Source organism: Alexandromys fortis, unplaced genomic scaffold, assembly GCF_014885135.2.
Source record: "Alexandromys fortis isolate MF-2015 unplaced genomic scaffold, M_Fortis_MF-2015_v1.1 scaffold_3, whole genome shotgun sequence".
Classification (NCBI taxonomy): Eukaryota; Metazoa; Chordata; class Mammalia; order Rodentia; family Cricetidae; genus Alexandromys; species Alexandromys fortis.
The window spans coordinates 25,469,161-25,495,604 of NW_026067909.1; the positions used below are offsets into that span (position 1 = coordinate 25,469,161).

Sequence of the window (26,444 nt, forward strand, 5' to 3'; positions counted from 1 at the left end):
TACGACCTTTAGTTCCTTGGTGGTGTATTATTTTGGATATTATCTTTGTATTATTTGATAATGAGGACTTTATTCTCCCTCATACTTTTGGGAGTGCTCTGTTTGTGGAGCAGTTGTGCTGTATGGTGTGGCCCATGCAGGAATTTGTAGATGTACACAATTATATCTTATGTGTCTAGGAAGAATGTGAATTCTACCAGGGTATGGTCACGTGCACTGAAAGGATTCTGTCCATGTAAAATCCCTTCAGTCCTGTTGTGCACACTTTATCTTATTAACAACCCCCCTCGTTGTAGAAGAAGTTGTTCACATCACTCACTCCTCTTCCTGGGAAGCCTTGCTCCCACTGTAAAGAAACAAATCATCTCTAACCACATACTTATCCATTGCTGATCTGATTGTCTGGGAGCTCCTGGGCTTGGGAACTTCTGTCTGTCTAAGTTACAGCTACATTCCCAGTACTTAGAAAGCATAGGTGGTCAGCCAATAACTGTTTTTTTCAAAAGAGTGGTAGGAAATACAACTGGCAAGTTTGGCAAGGAGCTGGAAAAGCTACTGCCCATATCATATAATGAAGGCTGGCCATGTTCAAAATTTCTTCTCAACCAGGCAGGCAATGCTGGCAACAATCCATACACACAATAGCCCATGACATAGCTGAGGGGTCAAGGCGTGGAGTGCTGCCCATGAGGTATAGAAGTCGGGAAGTCAGTAAGGGATTGATGACACCATTCCATCCACATTTGAAGTATTTATGAATCAATTGAAATTTTCTTTACAGATGAAAATTTGCTTTTCATTGCCAAGCTGCGCAGAATTAGTAGCTACTGAACATAAAAACACACACCAATAGCTGCTACTCGTATATGCAGAAGCATGCCAACACAGAAATATATGCTCTTGAAATATCCTGCGTGATAGTGATGCTTTCTAGATAACTTCCTGTTTGTTTCTTATATGGCCATGAGTAGCCTATAGCTCATTATCCCCCTGAAGGTGCAGATGAGCCCCACCATACATGACTCTGTACATTTCAGAATCAACAAAGAACCTTGTACATGGAAGCCTTTATTGAATCCAAGTTTAGAACACTAGAAATTTGGTTCTAAACTTACAAACCTATCTAAAAAGCTTGACATAATTCTGCCGGGCAAGCGGAGTAAGTGCATATACTTGTGGAGTAACAGCCAAAACATGGAGAAAATAAATGAGGAGCGTTGGGCCAAATGAGAATTGCCATATTCGCTGTTGGAGGGAAACCTGGCTAGGGCATGTGAGCTGGAGGGATGTTGTTCATTGGCGAGTCTTTCACAGCTGACATAGAGGCACACACTTGTCATCCCAGGAGGGACACCATGGGAAGAGGAGCTCAATTTCCAGGCCAGCCTTGGCTACATGTTGAGACCATAAGGTCACAGTGGCTAGTTCATTTTTCCTTTTATTGACAATCATGCCAGCTATTTTAAGAACTACTCCTGTATTACCCACTAATTGGGGTGGGGAGCACTTAGTTCTTAGAACAGGAACAGGAGGCTTTTTATGGAAGGTTTTAGAAAGTAATTGAGAAGGTTATGTCTCTAGCCCAATGGCTAAAAGATGCATACTATGGTTTTACTGTTATTGCAGCCATAACTACTTTTGACATTTTGGAATAGCATCCAGGAATAGTGTGAACCTTGGCACCTGGTGTCTCCATCCCTGAGATGTTGAATTGGGAGAACCTGGGTGCCAAAGGAGCCACAGAATCACCAAGTTTTTCCTTCTTCTCCGTTGAGCAGCTTTACAGTATTTCTAGCCAGGAGCAAATCTATTACTCCATTATGTTGTCAAACAGCCCCTATAAATGCCCTGAAAGTCGATGACAGAATGAGATGCGGTGGATCCTCAGGAGATGTCAGACGGGATGTAGAATTCTGCACGGAGCTTTGTGTAAAGCTGAAGGCTCTTATTCTCCTGAAATGCAGCCTCCGGATTGCTTGAGTCCATTGCACAATTTAAGTCATATATAACTAATAATAGTAGCTTTTAACCATGAAATAACTCTGTTAAATGCTAGTTTAGCACATTGAGTCTCACTGATAACAAGCTTTCTTTGAAAATTCTGTATATTTAAAAACATCAATATTTATTCTTTGAGCATTTCATAATGTGTGCGGTGTGCATTTTTATTATTTATTTGATTTTGTATGTGTGTGTATCCCTGCACATCTATACATATACCAAATGTGTTTAGGAGCCCATGGAGATCAGAAGAGACATCAGATCCCCTGGAGTTATAGGGGTTGTGAGCTGCCAGGTGAACAGTGGGAATTGAACTTGGGTGCTCTCCAAGAGCCACGAGTGCTCCTAACTACTGAGCCATCTCTTCAGGTCCTATGTAATTATGATTATCTCTAAACCACGACAACTTCCACTTCTTTGGGGGTCCTTTTATTTTCACTAGAGGAGGCACCCATACAGGTGCATAAGCTTAAGCACAAATCTATTTCATATGGGGTTTACATCTGCTGTAGGAAGTCTTACAGCCAGTGGTTACCCGCACACTGGGGCGTGACCTCTCATACTATATATGCTGATGTAGAGCATGCTTCTGGCCTCTTTTCCAGCTGTTTGAACTAGAACCAAAGCAATTCCTTTATTAACCAATGAAAGCAACACATAGAAGGACCTCCTCCATCATACATCACTCTGCTAGCCCCACCTCTGGTGTGGTCCAGTAATATTAATAAGTTGTTACAACAGCTAGAGCTTAGTATTTTGATGACAGCAGGGTAGACAGGTGGCTTCTCATGTTCCACTCTTGGGAGATTAAGTTAGTCTGGGGCTGTTTTGTGATATTTTCATCTTTATAAAAATTATTTATATGATTTAAAATAGACTTGGGATTAAACTTTGATCAAAGGAGCAAAAAGAAGAGGTGCACTGTGAGGCTTCTTGAAAATATTTTCACAGCACGGTGCCCAGATAAGAGTCTGTCGTCCCTGGCAGGAACAGACCTTCCAGACATTTTCCTCTGATCCTCTTGGGTTTCAAGTTTCCTATGCCTGGGTTAGCTTGTTGCTAGTGCTGAGTCAAGGCTATTCCTGTCCCCTCTCCCAATACTAACTTCATTCAGAGGACCAGCTGAGAAGCAGCCTTGAAAAGGAGAACTCGTTGGTTTATTGTGGTGACCCTGGACTCCACCGAGCCTAAGTGACTTGCTCAAGGTTACTTCTGCCAGAGAGATTTGGAGCTTTCCTAAAGAGCGCAGCTTCCTGTCAAGTACCTGCCCCTCGAGGTGGCCCTAGGCTAAAGGGCTAAATTGATAGAATTGGGCTCCTGGAGGAGGCTCTGTGTTCCCAAGGCAACCACCTCACCTGACCCCACCTAGGGCTTGCCTAAGGCTTTGCCAGGGAACTCTCTGCTCCTACTAAGGCCTCTTCTTCCCTTCTGATAATCTATACTGTGCAAGGCTCTTACAGTCACAGGGACAGAAACACAGTCAACAGCTTTAAGAAAAGAGAATTCTTAGGAGCAACATGTCTTCACACTGCTGTGGTGTTCTTGTGCCAAACTCAAGAGAAGCCCGAGGTCTGAGGTCAAATGTCTGCTTTTAAAATTCAACTTGTCCCATTAGAGAAAAGTATGTAGCAACTTTATAAGCACATGAGCTCTCCTTTTCTTAGGAAACAAGAGCTCAAGAATAGAGAACTTACTCCTGGAAATGAAAAGGTAAATCTAATATTGTATGTACTTCTAAACACTCAGTGCCTACAGCTGCCTGGTTCTCAGTCCTCAGCAGGCACAGCCTGAGAGTCATCCCTTCAACCTTCTCACAGTTCCCAGCGCTCCCCTCTCTGCTTGTCTCATGATTCAAAGGCTAATTCCTCATTTCCTTTGGTAAATCTTTTCTACTTCAGCATCTGTTTTCACAGCTTCTCTTATTTTAATTATCCCTTCTAAATTTCCAAGAGCTGAAATCGAGTCAGCCCTGCCCGTCAGCTATCCCCCTGACTTGTCCTCTGGGGGTGGGGCAGGGTCAAGGCATCCTGAAGAAGTCATGACCAGTGGCATCATTATTAATCTCTGGCCAGAATGTCAAACCATGACCAAGACACCACCAGTCTATCTCCTTCTCCAGACTAAACCTCCACCCAAATTGACTCCTCTTCTTCCTCCAAAGGGGATGTTCAGAAATGATGTTGACAGCCCCTGAGAGACAAATCAGACCAAATACACAGTTGACAGACAGTGCAAGTGGAGACATGGAGCTCAATAACTTTGGCCTTTGTATGGGGAGATTTTTGGAACATAAAAAGGTAGTGGCTGCACAAGCAGGTGACTTGGAGGAGCTGAAGAAGTACCTCCATTGGTAAGAGCTCTTTCTCTGCAAGCATGCGGACCTGGGTGTGGTCTAAGGGGGAAAGGAGATGGGGATGTCTGGGCTTTGCTTGCTGACAGCCTTGTTCTGGGTGCTGTGGGAGATCCTCGCTCAAGGGAATGAGGCAGAAAGAATTAGACCAGACATTAGCACTGGGCATCCTCCTGTGGTCTTGGCAAAAGGTTTGATCTATGTCTAGTAGACACAGCACATTGATCACACCCCAGTTGTCAGAATCCTGCAGACTTACATTATCTTGATGGTCAGCATTCTTTCCAGTAGTTAGAAAATGGACCAAAGTGGAGCATTTTGTCCCTTGAATGGTGATACAATCAATAGTGGGTGATACAAAGGAACATAAACACACCACACAGCTACATCAGAGTGAGTGTTCAGAGCCCTGGGATGCACAGACTTTGGGTCCAAGTAATGTCACTAATGGAGACTTTTCCAGATACAGTACATTTGAAGGTGCTTTATTAGTGGTAGGATAGGATCCTGCAAATATGAGCAAGAGATAAAATGGGTCATAAATCTGAACGCAGCTCATGGACCAGGGAGTTCCTCTCTTCATGATGTAATGGTGTCAGCTCTGCCACGTTGGAGCGGATATGTTAGCGTATAGTATTTAAACAAGGAAAGTACTTCAAAAAACATGTTGTCTATGCTTTTGCTGATTCAGTCTAATGAAATTACCTGTCATTTTAGTGTTTATAGAAGTTCAGTGAGCATACATGCATGCATATGTTTATACATGTGTTTATATATGTGCATATGTGCTTGTGTATATACACAGGTATATATGTGTATTTTTATGGATATTTGTATATATATAAATATATATGCTTGTAGGCATGTATAAGTGTGTGAATATGCATGTATGTGCCCGTATATACATGTAAGCACATATGTATGCATGCACATCTGTGTGCTCCTATATATATCTGAGCATGCATGTGTTCTTGCATAGATGTATGCTTAAATGTGTATATGCCTGCTGCACTTGTGCATAGCTTATCTTTAAACTCTTATTTTCTCAAGCTGATGACATTTTTAGGGTATCTGTTTTCCTCTCTAATGGGGGAAACGTGCTGGTGACACATGGCTCATCAGCGGTTAACGTCACAGACTGCCACCTGCTCATCATAGCTCTTCCTTCTTTGCTACTTCTCCATTTAGCCCTCTCATAAATTCTCCTGTAATTACTTTCTCAAACTAGCTTCTGATGGTTGCTCATTTAGAAATGGATTGTACTCCTGTAAAGAGTTTCCAATTCTGCTCCTTTCTTTCACCACATTAATTTTGATTTAATGTTATTTAATACAATTAATGATCTCTTCACAAAGTTTTGGGGCTCAGGCACCCCCCAATAATGTTATTGATAAAAGAGTAATAACTAAAGAAAAACTGGTAAGGCAAGTTTAACGAACATGCCAAATTAAAAATAAATGTCATTGCATTTATTTATGTGCGATGCCATCCTGCTTGTTCTTCTTAGCATCAGCTGTCAACTTGACACAGCCCAGAAGGTCTTCAGTTGAGCAATTGCTTCATCAGGCTGGACAGTGAGGGATTGTCTGGATTAGTTGAGGCAGGAGGGCACAGTGTACTGTGGTGGGCACCATCCTTAGGCAGGTAGTCCTGAGCTTTATAAAGAATGAACTATGAGACTGAGAGAGATAAGAGTCGATCAGTAAATATCAGCCATTCATGGTTCCTGTCTCCAGGTTCCTGCCTTGAGTCCTTGTCCTGACTTCCCTTGATGATGAACTGTGACCTGGAAGTTTGAGCCAAAAAAACATTTTCATCTCTTAAGTTGCTTTTAGTTGTGATGTTTGCCACAGTGATGGAAATGTGAGTATGGATACCGGAGGTCAACTTGTGGGAACTTCTTTGCCTCTTTGACATCCCAAGTTCTGGGGGCTGCACCTCTATCTACTGAGCTATCTCATCAGTAGCTGAAGGCGGATGCTGGGAAACATATCTGGCAATGCTCCAGATGCAGTGCTGAGTGCCATGCTTGGGTGAAGAAGGAGGCTGGCCAGGGATGGCTAGGCATCTGTGTGTTCATGCTTCTGCTTCTCACTCACTCAGGTCTACAATCTCAAGCACTCAGCTCATAGACTCAGCCTTTGCAGATGACAAGGGTTGGGGGCACTTACATGAAAAGGGGTTACCTTGCAGATGAAACCACTTCTTGGTGATGCAAGGTGGAGGGTGGCCATAGAAATGGCCGTCCCAGCCCAGCCGGATCATGTCTACAATAGCTCTTGATCAGTACTGGTTCCCTAGGCTTCACAGCTCTGCATCGGATAGAGACCCTGCACTTGCCTCTGCCCCCAGCCTTTCTCTTCTGCCTCCTGCCAGGCGGCACTGAGACGAGACCTCTCTTGACTCCTGGAACAGAAATGCACTGCAGTTATTTTCTTGAAAGAATGAATGAAGACTTGAGCCACCACGGTGTGAACTTAGCTGTTGTGAAATGTCACCTCCTTTGAGAGTTCAGCCCTGTGAATTCAGTACAATGAATGGAGGCAGGAAAAGCCACGGAGAAGAGGAGAAAATTTGTGTGTGTACATGTATAAGAGGCCCCTGATACCAGCTTGCCATGTGGTCTGAGACACATATGCTTATGAGGTCTGATGTAAATATCTTGCATTCAATAAGACTAGTACCATAAAAGGTTCCCTGTCACATCCAGGAATGGGGGGGAGCAGCACAGAATGGACACCAGAAGTTGCCGGTGTGAGGTCCCAATGATTCTCTTCCTTGATCCTCACTCCCTGTTTTTTTTTCTCCAATCAAGTTCATTTGTTTTTTTTTTTAACTGACAAGAGTTATTTGGAGAGGGGAGTGCCTGGGTGTGCATGAGATGAAGGAACGAGGCAAACAAGGGTGTTAGTACAAGAGAAACCAAATAGGAGCCTGGGCTGAATTACCTCCTGTACTGGCCTGGCTCAGGTACAGATCCATCCTTAGCATCTTGAATGAGGTGGATGGGGAAAACATAGGGCAGAGTCACTGATTCCCCACCTCTTGACAGCGGAGGCAAAGCTGTCCCAGCACAGTGCCTTTAAAAGCACTTTTCACACGTAGCAGGGCCAGGAAGCCACAAGGTGCTTGCTTGCTAACTCATTTGCTTGTCATAGACCTCTCCAAAGCAGGCGATAATTATCTTTATTAAACAGAGAAGGAACCTGAGACCCGGGGACATTGCTCACCTGCCAGGTGACATTGTAATGAGACCCAGGACACAGATTATATGCCACAGTCACATCCAAAGATCACACTGTGATGCTGGAAGGCTTTTCCCATTAAAACACCCTACCCGAGGGTTAGACAAACACAAAGTAGCAGTGCTCCCTATGGAGGAGCTGCCGAAGATCAATCATTATTTATTTAGCATGGGGTACATGCTCAGGGTAAGGCTTTAGATGGAGAAAAGCTTAATGTTGGAGAATCTCACTGCCTTGCACCGTGTGGCCATTCTGCCATGGACAGAACATCTTCTAACATCACTGCAGAATCTAGCAAGAGATGAGCTAATTTCTTATATTTCAGGAGAAGTCAGTGAAGTCATTTCCCCCAAAGGCCACTTGGCAGTACATTTACCCATCATTTATCAAAGTGGGTATGTCTGATTAGTCTGTTGTTAGATCCTCCCTTCTCCATGTGAATATTAAGGAATGACCAGTCACGGGTCTAGAACACGGTAAGCCAAGAAGGCATGAGGCTGCTGCTGGTGTCAAAGAATGAAGAACTTAATGATTCAAAGAAAACGTTTTTTTTATAAGTAAAATAAGTATATTCTGTGGCTGAAGAGATGGCTCAGCAAAGAACACTTGATGCTCTTGCAGAGGAGTGGAGTTCCGTTCTCATACCCACTTACCCAGCTCGTAACCACTTCTAATGCCAGCTTCGGGAGATCTGATGCCCTCTTTTGGTCTCTCTGGGTGCTGTACTCATGTGAACCAAATGGGGACTTAGGCATGTGTGCATGTGCACACATACATGAACATGAACAAAAGTAAAATAAATCTTAAAGAATATAGTAAAAATAATAGAAATTGTAGCATGCTGAATATATGGATCTGTAATAACATTTGCGAGTTATTGAGTATCATAAACAGCACACAGTGCATGTTCTATATCTATCGGCACTACCTGTGAAGTGATCTATATCATAATAATTTATGCAGTGTATTGTTCTATGCTATAACATCCATGACACAGTGGGTGGTACTGAGGCAGGAAAGCCAGGGAAAATTCCTGGACATGGGAAAGGAAAGAACCCCCTCAGGACTGTGGTTGAACTTGCTTGACAGTTGAGAGTCAAGCTTTCCAGCACAATTAACAAAATGTGCCTGGAAATTGCCTCCATAGAGACAGGTATAGGCTTTTCATCCAGGAATATTTTTAAATGAGAAAGTTAAAATCGGAGCTGCTGATTTGGCTCAGGGTTTAGGAACACTAGATGCTTTTGCAGCAGACATGGGTTCTGTTTTCAGCATCCATACTGTGGTTCACAACCATCTGCAACTCCAGTTTCAGGAGATCTAATACCCTCTTTTGACCTCCATGGTCACTAGGCACATATGTGGTGCACAGACATACATGCAGGCAAAATATTCGTACAGATGATAAAAATGCATTCTTCTTCTTTTAAGTGTTTAAATAGCAAAGCCATGCTGAGCATATCTGATCTTTCAGTAGGTCTTAAATCTTTTCTATATATTTTCTGAGACTTTGACAAATCAGATTTTAAACTTCTGTTTGCAGTAAAAAAAAAAATCTTAATCACCCTGGATTCCCAGAGCCCCAGTGGTTTACGTGATCACTGTTATCCCATCAGGTGTACCTCAGGATCTCCTGATAGTCTCACTTAGCATCCTAATACCACCCTGAGAAACAATGTCAGATTCCAGTAGGGCCTGTGATTGTGGATACTGAAGACACCCTAAATTGATACCTTAAGGCAATGCCTCCATGTTCTTCAGGAGCTGGTTCTTTTGGGCTGCGGTATCTAGACGGTCTGTGAAGATATCCTAAACTGAGCCCTTACGGCTCTCCCCCCCGTGCTCAGGGGAGTTTCATTCTCTTTGAGTTCCTTCTTTGTATTCATCCTGCTGCTTGTAACCCTTTAAGTAAATTTCAACTCTGCTTCCCATGAACGGGTCCTGAAATTCCTTCCTGTGCTATAGCTGTAGAGTTGACTTTACCTGGTGTAAGTCTCAGAAAAGAACTTTGCAGACTGAACTTAATGAAACAGCTCAGTAGGTAAAGACACTAGCCACTCATGCCAGATGACCCCAGTTTGATATCTTAAATCCACATTTAAGAAAAAAAAAAAAGAGAAAAGAGGGAAAGAGAGAACTCACTCTGAACCATTTTCCTCCAGTCGACATTATCTGCTCAGAACAGAAATAAGCAGATGGAATCTTAGTGTTTTTTAAAATCTAAGCCTTTTCACCCATTGAAGAGAAGACACAGAAACAAGGCTGCGTCTCTGAGTTTCAGAAAAATTCAGGAATGAGTCTGGGATGCCCGGATCTGTGGCTGCTGGCTCTTTCCAAACTGGCACTTGCCTGAAAACACCGCTAGTGAGTGGGATAGGGTGATGGTTTCCAGTTACCCAGTGAGGGGAGTGTTGAAAACAACACTTCCACACAGGAAGACAGCAGCGAGGTGTGAAAGGGTGAAGACACAGACTCTACTGGAATGACTGCAGCAGCTTCCGGGAGAGGTCTGCATCTCCAGGGAGAGTCCCTCTCCTTTCCTATTCCTCCCCCCACCCTCCCCTGGTTCTCTCCTCTCTCCCTCTATTTGGGAAAGGGGGTTAAAATCACTTCTGTAGAGTGAAGAGATAAGTCCCCGCTGGGCAAGTGAAATGATCCTTTAATCTCACCTGTTACAACTCAAGTCTTGACTGAACTTATGGCTGCACGCTTAAATCACAGGAAATATATTATCTAGATGGTCTCAGGTGGCTTGGAACACAGGGGTGAGTGAAGTTAATTATCTTTCTTAAGATCAGGAGTTTTACTGTGCTTTTCCTTTGAGCCAGTGAAGAAGCCCATCGCGGTTTCAGTGGAATTTCCATAGGCACCACCGAGACAAACAGACACCATTATTTGTGTGTGATGTGACCTCACACAAGTAGGAAGATAGGGAGAAAATAGGCAGGTAACAGGATAAAAATAGATGAGTGATAGATAGGTATAGATGGATGGATGGGTGGATGGGTGGATGGATGGATAGATAGATAGATAGATAGATAGATAGATAGATAGATAGATAGATAGATAGATAGACAGGCAGACAGAGATAGAGATGGTTAGATAGGCAGATTACATATAAGATAGATAGATAGATAGATAGATGGATGGTAGGTATGTGAGAGATATATGATAGGTGATAGAAAGATGATTGGTAGCTATGAGATGGATGATAGGTGAGAGATAGGTGGTAGATAGACTACTAGGTTGTGTTCTGTTCTACGTAACTCCACATTAGAGAAAACAGTGGATATCCTGACTGTGTCTTGCCCTGGGAGACTCCATTTTCTGAGAAGCATTTGGTTCCATTGGGAAGGCAGCTGCATAGGTGGAATACCTTGTTGTTCATGTAGACCCAGGTCCCTGCCTATTGCTGCCCATGAGGCATGAACTGGTAAGCGGCATATTCCTGAAAGTCAAAACGGGTCATCTTAGAGCCTATCAAAGTAAGTGCAGACCATCAGGCACTTAGGAATATGAAAACTGTGTCAGATAAATCAGGTCTGAGTATTTACAGCTGGTCTAGACTGTGGGAAAGATACAAGCCTCTCACCTGGCTTCCACCAAGAAGAGGTCGCCTAATACTGAAATCGCAACACACCCACTGACCTGTCATGTGACCACTCCGTACATCATCAAAGGACTGACACTCAGAGGACTCCTTACTCTCCCAAGGGCTTGAGCGTAGCTCAGTACCCACTGCTGGCATCACATACCTGGACTTCCCCCTCTCTGTTCCACATTTATCCGTCTGGCCTGGATCATTTACTTTATATCCACAGTGCCCATTGTCTTATGAATTAGTTCCGTCACTCCGTGAAGCCTTGAGGCCCTCAGCCCTGGGAGCCTGCAGCCTACTTCATAACACTTGCTGTATGTAGCTGGATATTCTTCCATGTCTACCCAATGCATCGGCTACTTCTGTGCCTGCATTTTTATCCAGTCTGTGTATCTGCTTCCAGTAAGGCCTCCAAACTCTTGGGCTATGTTGGGCCTCTTTAACCTTTGTAGCCATTCTTCTACATACAGTTTTATCTAAGATTTGTCTTTTACGTATGCACATGTGTATACACACACAGACACACATGAGTGCAGTACCTATGTGGGACACCATGGGGCATGGTGTAGGATCCCCTGGAGTTGGAGTCAGGCTGTTTAAAGCTTCCAGCGGTGAGTACTGGGAACTGAACATAGATCTAGAAAAGCAACATGTACTTTTAACTGCTGAGTTATGGCACCAGTTGCCCTGTATACATATTCTTTAGTGGGTTTCATGTTTTAAAACCATTGCTATGATGGAAGGACAATGTTTTTTTTTTTTAACTGTTTTCTAAAATGTTGGAGCTGAAGGTATTATCCAGATGTTAGAAGCACTTACTGCTCTTACAGAAGACTGGAGTTTTGTTCTCGTGACCCACATTGGGTGGCTCAACACTTCTAACCAGTTCTAACTCCAACTCCAGGAGATCCAATGCTCTTTCCTGTGATCAGTAGACACACACATGTACATACTTAGACACATAGCTACAAATAAATATTTTAAAACAATAAGTAAATAATAAAATGTTGATGTGTGGAGTATAATGCTTGAGCATTATTATTAATAAATTATTATTAATAACTAAGACTGAATTGAGGATTCTCTGTTGACCAGCAGCCAGCTCTCAGGGGGAAGGAGCAACCTGGAAATTTACAGTCAATGGAATTGATGCATCTTGTGAATTTACTTCTATTAAAGAAATTCTGACATGCTGGGAAGACACAAAGGTTTCTGTCTGTTTTTCTGAAAAAGCGTATTCACAACTCTACATAGTTTGCTCACATAAACAAATGCATGTAAGATGATCATTTAATCTCTTAAGTGGATCTTAGACTAAAGGTTTCCAATGGCCGCCTGGCAAGGAAATGCAGTCCTAGCATTGCTCATCGTGCCAAGTGTCACATTGAGTGTCACCAGTTGATTTCCCAGTCTGAGCAGACTGGCTGATTTAAGCATAAAACTGAAATCTGATAATCTAGGTCCTGGAGCGCAGATGTTAGATGGTTGCAAAGGTTGTCGTTCAAGGGCACGCTAGCATCTGATAGAAGCATCGGAACGCTTGCATTGGTGTAATTGTATAATGAGACTGCAGGAGAGATGACCTTGTGGAAACAGCACACCAGTTATTTCTAGAACTTAAAAAAAGACTTGTCGCAGCAGCTATTAAGCTCCTGTAAAATAACCTGCCTAGGACAAGGCACCACAGTGAGCTATACATTAGCAAGCAAGCCAGCTAGGGCGTCCATTACTTTAAATGCAGATAAAACTGGAGATCCATTTTCGGCTACATGCTTGGTGCGTGTTTTCTCTCAGGCAGACGCTGGCTGGTGACAGGTGAGGGTTAGTTAAGATATTCCTGGGTATGAGTGAGGCTGTAGCTGACACAGCTTTTCTAGAAATCAGTTGAGTCTGATAGGATGACAACCTAATTATAGCAGTTTATTTAGAGAAACGGGCCAGAGTTTGGACACACGCTCAACAGGTGTCCAGTGTCACACAGAAGCCTGGGGATTGAGCAGAGGTGTTGATTCATACCTAAGATGACCAACATTAAGAGCATTTTAAGGGAAAAAAATGGGAAGAAGTAATGGAAACAGAATTTAAAAAAATGAAGTTTTGTTGTTTACTCTGTAAAACCATGGATGTCTCTATCAACTTCCTGTATTAATTTTATACAATTCACATGGAATTGGGAAGAAAGGAATTGAAATTGTAACAAGTAGTTCAAGAAGTTGCCTCTAGGCAATGAGTTCTTTTGCTTCTCTTTGATTTCCGCTTGATCATTTGTTTTTTTAGATTTCCTCAAGTTTTATGCAATAGCCATGAATATCTGCATCAGTAGAACAGTAGGATGTTATCCGTGTCAATGCTATATGACAGTATTATAGCTGGAGATTGAAGGGTTAAAGCTTGGTCCCAGGCAGTTTGATGACTCTCACCCCAGTGCTTGTTCCCTAGTACAGCAACAAAGAGATGAATGGATGTGAAAGTCAGATTGATTCCATGTGTCCGCATTGGGAAGAGGACCAGATAAGGGAGTCAGTTGACTTCAGGTCTGTTGAGGAGGTAACTGTGTGAGCTTTAAGGTTTAAGCAGAGGCAGAAATAGGCTAGAGGAGTTCATAACAAGGCATTTATGGAATTTCTGCCCATCATCCTCTAAGCTGTGGAGCTTTAAGGAAGTCTGAGCAAGTCCTTATTGCTTGATGGGATAAGGTTCTCAGGTAATGATTGCTTCTGCTCCGAGTGGTAGGCTCATCCTGATGGATGCTTACCTCAGAAGTCGGTCCTGTCAAGCTCTTTGTCCCTGAGCCCAAGGTGATGGCAGGGTTAGGAGAATAACTTATCTCTGTATCTTCACCCATAGCAAAAAAGGCAGAGACACAGGTAAAACCAAGACATCAGTCTTGCATGCTACTCTCTGTAGCCTGGAAACCTCAGTGGAGTCAGTGCTATTGAAAGCAGATGCTAAGTTTGTGCCTCTGAGTCTTTTATCATGATGTGGCTGATAGCAAGAGGCATTTAGTACACGTTTTTGAACTCTAACATGTGAATTCATTAAAAGAGTGCTTAGAAAATGTTAAAAACTTACTCAGCCAAAGTCTGAATTTAGAAATCTGGACATTGTGGCATAATATATATATGTAGTTTTATAATTCTTTACAGGCTGTGTTGTGCAATATGATAAAATATTAAAAAAAAGATGGCTCTAGGCATGGGAACTATCTCATACAGAGAGAAATAGAGCAGCCAAGCGGGGATCAGTGGCTTCTGCCTACAATTGTACCGTTAGGAGGTGAAGCAGGGGTATCCTCCTGTATCTGAGGCTGACCAGGGTGGAATATCAGAAACATATCTTAGCAAAACAAATGAGCAAAAGGGTGATAGATCATGTTTTTGAGGTGATAATCTCAGGAAAAGATGTGGAAGAGATAGTTCTCTTGGAAACATGGTTCCTCCATCCCGGAGCAGTCGCAGCTGAGAACCTGTGATTGTGCCAGCGTCCACCGCCCTGTGAACACGACACTGTTAACCGACAGTCACTAGGAAGCTGGGGCAGTGCTCAGCTGTTTCATAAGTTTCAGACCATTTAACACCGGGTTTGAATTAAATGTGTTCAAAATATAAAATCATCTGGATTTTTATGGCTTTTTCAATATAAGATGCAATAAAATCAGTGTTAATTGGGGGGATCATGATGTTGGACTTAGTAATGTGGTAACTGATTAATTTTAAAAACAATTCTACATGTTAACGTTTGAGACAGTTTGTGAAGGACTGAGGTGTCAATGCTTCTGGGAAAAACATGAGTTTTACAGAGAGCAAAGAAGTGTCAGTAACTGCAATACCTCCAGGCATGCTACTTTTTTAAATGCTTACTTTTGTGTTAAACAATAAAACAAGACTCTCGGATATTCCAAATGAATTGAATTTTACTTTCTGACAATGAAAGAAATATCAAAATTTCCAAATGCATCTGTAAGTAGAAGAGAGATTAACATAAAGAAGGTTGGGGATGACAAACGCTTATAGTCCCAGTACTTAGGAAGCTGATTCCACGCAATCCTGAACTACATAGAGAGACCCTGCCTCAGGAAACAAAAACCACCAAAAAATTAAATGAATAATAGAAGTTAAAATAAATCAAATATCTTCTGTGATATNTATATATATAAAGTTAATATATACAACTAAGGGATGACTATAGTAATTATTATATTGATTAAATAATTCTAGGACATATTGTGTGAGAAAGGAGCATTTTGGTAACAAAATGTTTCTGACCAGAGAGGGAAACAACTCATCAATTAATGTATGTCTAAATGTATGAAAAAAATTATGTAAGTCTAAAAACTTCCCTGCTGGATGGACATTTGGGGCAGTGTTAATAGGATAGTGGTGAGCGTAGCTGCCCTCCAAGAACGAACAGTCCTTGGTTGTGGCACTTAAATACAATATTTTACTCTAGAAATTCATTAACAAAATTATGGATATTCTCTTGATAAATAAACCACTTGACTTATACTTTGAGTGATTTAAGTCAAACCCTGGGGCTGTAAGTTGACAGAGACTGGCTTACAGATTTGACAGCTTGCTGCTGTGGGTTGCTTTCTCAATAGGTTTTATCTTTATATTTACAACATTAAATCTGATTGAAATAATTTACATTTTATTTGCAAAGATATTTGTTCTTGGTCAATAATCAATGGGAGAGATAAACTAAAAAAATCAGCTTCTGGGTGTAGATATGTAGTGTGTGTTGGGGGTATTTATGACTTTTTGTGCATGGGCAAAAAGTTTTCCTGGAATCAAGGCTCTCTGGGGTATGTTGGTTTTGTTTGTTTCTAAGGTTGATACTTTTTTAGGAGACTCATAGCCCTTGTCTCTGGCGTGGAACTGGAGTGTGTGCCAATGCATTGGTTCAGTTTCCATTGTTATGATAAAGCTCCTCCATCAAGGCAACTAGAGACAGAAGGAGCTATTAGACTGACAGTTCTAGAGGGAAAAGATTGGCTCATAGCAGGGAAGGTGGCAGATAGCAGAGACAGTAGCTGAAGCAGAAGCTGGGGCTCACGTCTTTAACCACTAACACCTGGCGGAGAGAATAAACATGGAGTGCCTGAAGTCTTCAAGTCCACAGGGTACACTTTCAGTGATGATTTCCTTCAGCAAGGCCATACTTACCTTCCCAACCCCACCACAAACTAAGGACTAAGCATTCAAATGCCCCTATGACTGTATCCATTCCCCACATTTTAAAGTATTTATTTAAGACACAGAACTAGCTCTCTTAACTAAGCTCAAGCTTGCACACATCACTAACTACAGCCACCATGCTGTGCCATAGACCTCAGGGACTCACTCAGTAGCCCAAACTCAGCTCTTGTGTCCTTTGCCTATTGTTTCTGAGGCACCAAGTCCATCCTCTGGTTATCACTAGCTGCTTAAGTGTGTGACTGAGTTATGTTAGGCAGGATAGGCCTGAGTCCATGGCTCAACCTTAGTTTAGTATGTCTTTCATCCCCTTAGGCTGGAAATCAAGATGGTAACCACCAAAAAGTGAATTCACAACTGAAGTCAATAAAAACTCAGAAGCCAAGCCAAAAGGAGAAAAAAAAAGAAACCCGTAAACTGAAATCAGAGGCTGTCATTGTCTAGGTCTGAGGTTAAGCATAAGATTTAGGATCGTTATCAGCCACAAGGACATTTTTTTTTCATTCCTTCCAGTAGCTTAGAGCTACTGCATCAATACTTTTCATTTCTGTTGGTGAAGGAATGACTATTTTGTATTGGGGAGGGCAGTATCTTTCCCTGAATCATGAAGATTGGAGCTTGGAATGGCACACTCTCTTCCTGCTGCTTCCTTTAAAAGTCGAGGTTTCTCTCAGCCTCAATAGGAGGTGTTGAAATGAAAAAGAGGAAGGAAGGGAGAAGGAAGAGAAAGAGAGGAAAGGAGGATAAAAAGAGGAGGAGTAGAAGGAAGAAGAAAGGAAATGGTTCTGGATGGAAGAAGAAGAATATCAAGGGAGGGCACAAGATAAAAGTGCAGACAACTGGTAGACCAAGGATGTATATGTCAGCTTCTGCTTTTGGACAACAACACCCCCAGCTGTTGTCCTTTAATAAGAAGCTAAAGGAACCTGGAATAAATCAGAACTCAGTGGCTCAGAGAGTAACAGAAGAATAATACCATCATATTGAAAAATAAATAAAGTATCCTTGGTGGAAATTTAGCTTTGAAGAGCTTTGAACAATTATTTGCAGAATTGTGGAATTTATGGGCTCATCACATTCTCAGAGAGGTCCAGTATATTTAGACACTCTTATGGCACCCTGTGTGCCTCTCAGTCTTTCTTTTTACTTTCCGAGAGAATTGAGTTCTGTTTGTTTTGTTTTATCTGTTTACACTGGGTTGAATTTGCTGCGAGTTTAACACGAAGTATAATCTTCCCATCGATTCTCCTCTGTGTTTCTTATTGCACATTCATCTCCTCTCCCCCAAGTTACATCAAGACGAAACGAAGTTGTTTTGGTAGTGGAAAGTGGAGATGACAGGGAGCACACTTCAAGGCACTTGCAATTCCAAATGAAGACATGGTTCTGAGTCTGACATTACAGGGAGACCTGTTCTAAAGGAGAGCAGCTTCTTGCCTTCATTTTCTGTTTGCTCTTGTCAGTCACCACATGGAAATGGAGATGAGGGATAACAGGCTAACATCATTGACAGGGAGGGAAATCAAATCAAGGTGGAGACGATCTGGGCCTGGGTTCTCTGTGAATGGCTACTGAGTAGCCAGTATCCACCTTTGAGGAACCTTGTGGAGGCAGAGAGAAAAGTTGAGTGATGGTGGAGCTATTAGTACTTAAGCACAGGACCCTTGGTGCTTAAGTCACTGTTACAGTGGGGTGGTCTCTCTGGGTTTCTCTCTACTTTTACTGGTTGGCCCCTGGATGGGGTAGGTCACCCCTAAAGAATATGGCCAGACCCACCATGGCCCCGTGACAGGATGCTCTATAGTGTTGAAGGCCAAGACTCTTTATTGACCAGCACTTTCTCACAGTGAATCTGAGATGCCTGCCCCAATGCTCCATAAGTAACCTTGGAACTGGAACCCCAGGCTAGCCTAACCTCATCATTTGTCGGCCATGCATTTGGGGAGAACTCCAGAGATAATATTTTTTTCCGTGTCCTGCTTTTGTCTGTTCTCCTGCTCAATCCCACAAGCAAGCATTGTCTATGTGTGTACCACCACACCTTTGAGGCTTATGGTACTAAAGGATTCAAAGCATTTCAAGTCCAGATTAACAAAGATTATAAATCGAAGGCCAGTCCTTTTGCTTATGCCAAGAAGTAAGTGAATAGAAGCCCCACCCACACTGAATAGGGCCTTCTAAATGATAAGGTTCATATAAAAATATAAAAAGGAACAATTTGAAAAATAATTCCAGTCAAGTGCTTTCATAGCATTCTGATGATCCAGCATCTAACACCTGCTGTCCCAGCAAAACAGGGAGACAGTAGCCCAAAGTCTCAATTTGGCTAAGGTCTCTTGAAGCAGTCCTGACTCTTGCACAGACTGAGTTATGATGCTGTGCTTGTCAGGATACCAAGGTGGGCAGACATATGCCCCTGAGACTTTGTCTAGGTCATTCCCTGGTCTTCTTAGAGGGTGTGCCGCCCCTGTCACCCCATGAAGGCCTTTTTGTGAAAGGATTTCCCCCAGTGGAGTCTCAGATACAGAAGGTATCTAGGTAATGAAAAGACATATCCTTCCTAGAATAGGCAAAGTTCACTTTTTATGAGAAAGTTGGTAGGTGGCAGATAGATTCTTTTATTTTGTTGTTCCAGAAAAAATTTAAAAAAAGAGAGAAGTAGAATCAGAAGTACCCATAATCTCTCTCCTTTCTCTGGCTTTAGGGAAGACCAGGTAACACAGGTGTAGCTCATGACTTCATCTGGCCTTCTCTCAGTGTTTCTTGTGGGATTGTGTTCAGTCTTGATGTTGGGTCTCAAGCTTCATCTTCCACCGTGAGAAGGCTGGCACCACAGGCTTTCAGGAATGGGCAAAGAATGAGGAGGTGGAATTATGGGGACTAAGCAACAGCTGGCCTGGGTTTTATTTTGCTCTTGCCGTGTCTTTAGCTGAAATATTTAACAGCGCTGAGCTGCAGGAGCAAACTAAGGAGTAGTGGGTTCTTGGTCACCTTCACTTGATCTATGTCATCTCCTTCACAGAAATAAATCAACTGACCAATACTTAGACTCCAGGAAGAGTTCTTGAAAGGGAAGGCAAGAAAGGGGAGACCAGAGCAGTAAAAGAAGAGGAGGAGGAGGAGACCACTCACACTTTCTTCCTGGTTCTTTCCCCTGTTTATTTTTCATTTTTTAAAGCAAGGGATTCCTCCTTCCGACAAACTTCAGCTCATACCCAGTATTGTTTGGGGCAGGAACTAGAAAATTCTAGTATTTATCTAAATCTAAGAGTTGAAACCACAATGCAGGACTTCCTTGCATATCACAGACAGGAAGGCTCTGCTAGGAAAGGAAAAAGGGAGGGAACAAGGAGGGAAGGAGGAAGGGGAAGGGGAGGAAAAAGCAAGAGAAGGGGAGGGGAAACGAGGGAAGAGGAAGGAAGGAAAGGGGAAGGGAGAAGAGAAGAGAGGGGAAAGGAGAAGGGGAGGAAAGGGAAGGAGAGGGAAGAGAAAGGAAGGTAAAGGAAAGAGGTTTGGTTTCTTCACTTTTAATCTACAGAATTCTGAACATCACATTCCCATACTGCTACCCATCAACACCATTTGATAAAATTTAAGTGGCTGAATAAACATTGACTAAGTGAATGATCAACACCCATTTTTGTGAAAGACTTTTATGAATATATTGAATTATTTAGAAAGTATTAGGGTCAGTGTCACCGTGGAAAACTGATAGCACAGCCTGCCCTGTGTGGTTGGTGAGACAATGGTGGTATGTCCCAGTTGTTTGTCCTAATGGTGAGCAGGTTTGGATGTGAAAGCTGAGCCCACTGCCTATTATTTTCAACTCTAAATACATGATTGTGAGTTACATTTTGCTGTAGAAAAGTCTGCCTTAATTATCTGTAGCTTGTTTTCCGTTTGTTTCTTCTCATTGTCCCCTTAGATCCGGGTCCCTCTCAGGGGTTGGTAGGAGTGTATTAAGACTGAATTTACTGTGAGATTAAAGAATGACTTTGTGAACTCCAAGTCTCATCTGATAATGTATTTGTCTTTCTTTCAGTGAAAAAGGCAATTGAACTGAAGTCCAGGGGAGTCAAGATGCTACCGAGCAAGGACAGCAGCCACAAAAACTCTGTCTGTGAGTCCCATTCTTTCTATGTAAGGATGGATGCACCAATTAGAGGAGAAAAGAGGAGTGAACTGAAAGGTCTCCAACTTCCTTCTCTGAGAAACCACTTCTAATTCAACTGTTCCTCTATTCTGCTTTTAAGCATTTTCCTAAGATAAAGACTAGACCTGATCTTCTGACATGTTATCCTATTCCTGAAACATAGCTCGACTCAGTCTTCTATCTTCCCTGTAAAAGACTAGACATTGAAGATTTCTTTCTTGAAACCCCATTACTCACAGAGACATCTTGAGGGCTCTCTTCCCTCTGTGCAGTTACTCTACCCCTTGCCCCTGCAACAAACACTAGATATGTCTTTGAGAAAGAGGAGTTGGGTCTTTGAGTCTTCTTGTTCAATGTCCCTGATCATCTATTGTAGTAGGAGCCTCTTGTTTGTTTTCAGCTGCTCAGCTCCAAAATAACCCCACAGAAATTGTATTAATTAAATCACTACTTGGCCCATTAGCTCTAGCTTTTTATTGGCAAACTCTTACATCTTAATTTAACACATTTTTAGTAATCTGTGTATCGCCACGTGGTTGTAGCTTACTGGGTAAAGTCTGTCTGGCTCTGGCAGGGCTACATGGATTTTCTATGACTTCTCCTTCTTCCTATCAGCATTCAGTATAGTTTTTCCCACCTAGCTCTATTCTACCCTATCACAGGCTCAAGACAGTTTCTTTGTTAATGAATTCATGGTATATACAGCATACAAACAGAAATCCCACATCACCTCCCCTTTTCTGTTTAAATAAAAAGGAAGGTTTTAACTTTAACATAGTAAAATTACATATAACAAAACAGGTATCAAGCAAGAATTGCAGTTACAATATTTATATCTACTTTATCTTTTGTCATAACTAAGGAAAACTATATTATTACTATCTATTCTTCAACTCCATCAAAGACTCCAGAAGGATATAATATTACCTGAGTAAAGAGGAAGTATATTGTAAGCAACTTCCAAAATTCTAGAATTGACAAAGACATCTCGCTGCCTAGACAGTCACCCAAAATTCATTGTATTGTTGGGGCATCCAACTTCAGCCTACAGGCCCATGATAGCCAGCAGACTTTTCCACAAAGAGGGAAATTTCAAAGACAGTTTCTCCTATATTGACACTTTTCCAGTCACATTTTTATGTGTCCTGCAGAATGTCTTGGTGACTCTTTCATGAAGCAGGAACCATGAAGGACTGTGTAACCTTCTTTAAGCAGCTTCAGCAGTCATTTCTCTGTGGGTTCTGCATGTCCAATTCATACAGCATACCATCAAGCAATCCAGGCAAGAGCAGATTCGTGCCCAAATGGCTAACAAACTTCATAAGGAGTCTCTTCAATGGTTATCTTCTTTTTGAAGTGGTTGGTGCTGCCAGAAGCAGATGTGTCTCACTGTCATGAAAAGTCCTAAGTTCTTAAAATATTTTAAATGCCATATTATGAAGGTCTATGAAAGAATGTCTATCTAGCTAAAATATTTCTATATATCTTGAAAACCTAACATCATGACAATAAGCTTGATTATTATAGGTGATTATCTATTACTCTATATTTCTTAATTATACATTACATTTTCAAATAAGCTACACAAACACAATACCTTAATCAAGAGCACAAATACTTTATACAGCATAACAAAATTAACCTTAAATTTGTATCAATAAACCAAGATCCATACCAATGCAAATCTCTATAGCATATCCCCCTTTAAATGTAAACAAAGATTTAAAAAAATCATTTAGGGAATTTGGGTGTAGTTCTCTCCAAACTGCTTCCTGCTTTTTGTTGGATGAAGTATTTTGGGGTTGTTCACAGCAACCTTTCAGGGGATCTTGGTCCATCAAACCACATTAGTCTGGAAGCAACCCACAGGTTCTCATCTGCCGTGGAAACAAAAGAAGAACCTATTTTCCAAAGAAACATATCCTTAGACTCAAATGTTGAAATCCAGAAACCTTTAAAACATATGTGATGATTTAGCTTAGCAGCCCCCAGAATCAAATATCTCTCTGCAATCAAAAAATTCAAAGAAAACACAATAATATACATAACCCAGCCTCTCTGTGTATATTCTATCTTTACATGGATTTTTTTAATTTTTATTAATTTTTCTACAAGTTTACTCCATCTCTGTAAAGACTTTTATTTTTTAAAAACCATTTACTTCTTTTATAACTCTCTGTACCCTTTTTCTTCTCTCTCCCAAGCCTATGTATGTTTATTCAACAATGTGACTGATTTAGAGATTTTTTTTATTTGAATCTGTCTTTTTTATGTAATTATTTTCTGACCAAAAGCATCTTCCTCTCCATTTTTGCTAAGCAGGTGTGGCTAGGGCCAACAAGATCCTACCTGTTGGCTCCACATAGTCCAACATGGAGGAAGCATGTTTACTGCATCTGAGACTGCCCATAAAAGCCATCCTCACCACCTCAGCTCTGGGAAGCACAAGCACCACACAGCATATAAACCTTTTTTATCTGAGTAAAAGCCAAATCTGCCATGCAGCACACCTGAAAATATCTCTGTGTATGGCAGCAGGAATCTGCAATGCTTACTGCCATACAATCTTCACAGCTGGTCTGACTGTTCAGTGTTCCCTGGTTGTGTACCCAGAGCTGCATTCTCATCTAGATGGTCACATACATCTTACAGACTTTCTCTGTGGATTTCCTTGACACCAATTATGGCATCAGGCTCTACTGCAATGCTGAGTATTCACACATTATGTTAGCATGGGGTCCCCTTCTTCAGCCATCTCCTGGACTTCTGCTGACATTGTGCCCATTCTGTGCCTACTGGGTATCCCATATCCGAGTCCTTGCAGGGAGTGCTATGCAAAATTAATACCCTGTGAATGTTTTTGGTACTTTTTCTTGATAGTCACAACCTATGTCTTTCAGATGAAATTGTGGGGAGGATACATTTTTAAATGGTGGAAATGATTGGATGATTGAAGTGTGAAGAAAGGGATTTTGTTTGCCAATGTGAAGTTTTGCTACTTTCAGCTGCATTCTTACAGGTAGTAAAACAAAGTGTTGGTAATAATTTTGCAAAATCAGTTTTAGGATTGAAATTTTTGAAGTGGTGATCTACAGTTTGACAGAACCACCTGTTAGGCAATATGTTTGTATTAAGTCAGCATTAGATGAGAGGCTCCTTCCACTGGGCACATGTTCTTTTGCTTGGGTGGCATTGGCGTAGCTTATTCATGCAAGACATTCCCTCCTGTCCCTATTGATACAGGAAGTAACAGACCATTTCCTTTTGAGAATTAGAAAGTTCTTTTTCCCATGTCCAGGCAGTTCTAAACTCTCTGTGCCTTGCTTGAGGATTCATCAGTGAGGAAAAGGAAGAACTGAAGAAACCAGGCGCCTTTCATGATCAGTGTGTGAGGGAGACGTGTGACCCTGAAGGGACAGTTGAGGACAGTGACATGTTTCCCAGAGGAAGCAGGAGGGGCAGACTCTGGGGTTGTAAACACTTGCTGTGATCAGGTCCAAGATTCACCATCCATGATGCTGAGTCAGTCATCATGTATGCATCACCATCCAGAAGATGACCTAGAATAATCTAAGTGATCCTTTCCCATCTATGTCATGCGGTGGGCACTGAGCAGCTGGTTACCCCCATATTTAGTTTTGTCTAAGAAAGCAGTCCCAAATGCATTATCATCCCAGGGTTTAACAGCAGGGAGCCTCACTCTCTAGATGCCAAGAAAGAAGCAAAACACTGGTTTCACTTGTACCTGTGTTCTGATGGCTGGAGGTGGGCCTGTTAGGACGAGCTCTGAGCCTACTGTGAGCCCAGAAGGATGGCCATTTCCCCTTTGTGCTCTGTGAATTCCTTAACATCTCTATAAGGGCAAGTTATGAGATACAATTCATGCTCTTCCCACTTACCGTGGCAGCCAGCCTTATTTGGATTTCTGCTGGACTAAATACTTCATGCAGATAGATGCCGGTGACCTTTGCATGAGCCTTATTCTTTCTAATGTGCTTCACTGAGGTTCAGGCTCATGTCTCAGACCTACACAAGGGCTTGGAGGCCACAGCCCCTTATGACTGCGTAGGACATTCAAGCCAATGTGACCCCCTGGCACAGGTACTTAAAGACTTCCCCAAATTAGGGCTTGATGATGTCTGACAAAATATGTTCTAAAAGCCCCTAACAGAAGGCCGGGATGGAGTATGAGCTGTGAGTACCACCCTAGGTCACCCCTCTGCATGTCTCATTCCTCATCGGGCCTATTCTTTTCCTTGAGAGTTCTCATAGGGGAAAGATGTGACAGTGGTCACTCTGTCAATGCCCTTGCACAAGGCAAGTCTTGTGAGACATGTACTCATCTGAGACCTGTAGGAACAGACCACAGGAGCTGAAGCTTTGAAGGGGAACTGGGACTGCGGTCATGCGTGCACTTGTGAGAATCTCTCAATCTCTCTCTCTCTCTCTCTCTCTCTCTCTCTTTCTCTCTCTCTGTGTGTGCGTACGTGTGTGTGTGTGTGTGTGTGTGTGTGTGTGTGTGTGTGTGTGTGTAGTGTGTGTTGTGGCTGTTCTTATGGCAGGTGTTGAGATTACAAGTGTACAGCACCAGACCTGGCCATTGTTTGCAGAGGACAGTAGTGGATACAGTCTGTCCTCCACCTCTTCTGGGCTTTCTCCAGGGCCAAAGTCCATCCTAGATGCTTTCCCTGAGAAGTTGGAGAGGTAAATGCCTTTCCAGCTCATTCAGAAGAACAATCACGGGGCAGGAGGAGCACAGATGTCTATTGTTGGAAACAATTTCCCCATGCAACGTTAATGAAATGACTTTACAAATTCAATGTAGATTTACACAGAGTGCAGAGGGAAGTGGGCGCCTTTTTAAAGGGAGAGAGACCACACCCCAATGGGCTGGTATCTCAGCGGCTATTAGCTGAAGGAGCGGAAGGAGCTTCTGCAACACAGCCTCTTCTATGTACCCATCTGCCTAGAGAAGAGCCCCCCCCACCTTTCTCTCAGGAAGTGTATAAGCCACAGATAAAGGTGGTTATACTCTTGTCCTGACACTTCCTCTAGAATCCATCTCAGGTAGCATCTTCAGTCATAGCCCAGGTAACAAGAGGCATGGTTGCTCTGTCAGTCCTCCCTCAAAGAATTTTCCAATTAGCGTGACTTGCTTTGCCCATCTACAGAAATCATATTGTGTTTTTTTAAAAAAAAAAAGTCATCAAAGATGCCATGCTTGTGCTTAAGTGTGCGAGGGCCCCCCTCTCATCATCAGGGCTCATTTCCAGGACACAGATTATCTAGGATTTATTTCATTGATAGCACACACATGTGTGATCTCTCTCCTTGCATAATAGAAACTCTGCCTGCAGTAGCAAGAGCCAGGCTCCTTCTACGGAGCCAGCCAGATCAGCTTTAAGGCGGATTTTGAAAGAAGGAAAAATAATAGTTCCATTAACCTCTAGCAGCCTTCCGAAGGTTTAATGATAAAAAGAGGGATAATTGCCCCAATCTGCTTTCTTCCATAGCATGTAATTCCAGGGTGCATTTCGATCATTACAGATCTTTGCTTTCCTCAGAAGGCTCCATCCTCCTATCGCATGAAAGTACTAGATTTAATGTAGCGCTTTATAAATCAGGTTAGTAAATTATGCAGCAACTGAATAGGCTTTTGTCACCACGGGAGCTGAAATATCTTCGTAAATACCCAGAAAAACCTTGCTGCAAAAAGCTGATGTCTAGATATATCTGGGGAACGAAAAGCCAAACGAGAAATTGTCTGCAAAGCGAGGTAGTCCCTCACATTCCAGAGGACACTCACATACATGTCATACTCAAGGCAACCAGGAATACATACATGTCTTTCTCAAGGCAACCAGGAACATAAGTTCTGTTAAGATATATATATATATATATA

At 42.2% G+C, this 26,444-nt stretch overlaps 1 protein-coding gene across 1 annotated transcript in view; it reads left to right on the top strand.

Annotated features, from left to right (window-relative positions):
- The window catches only part of Csmd1 (CUB and Sushi multiple domains 1), a 1,119,426-nt gene that overhangs the window by 642,471 nt on the left and 450,511 nt on the right, over positions 1-26,444 (top strand). Inside the window, exon 7 of the mRNA XM_050136505.1 lies at positions 20,432-20,509. Coding sequence (XP_049992462.1) covers positions 20,432-20,509 — 78 coding nt within the window. The remainder of the gene's footprint in view (positions 1-20,431; positions 20,510-26,444) is intronic.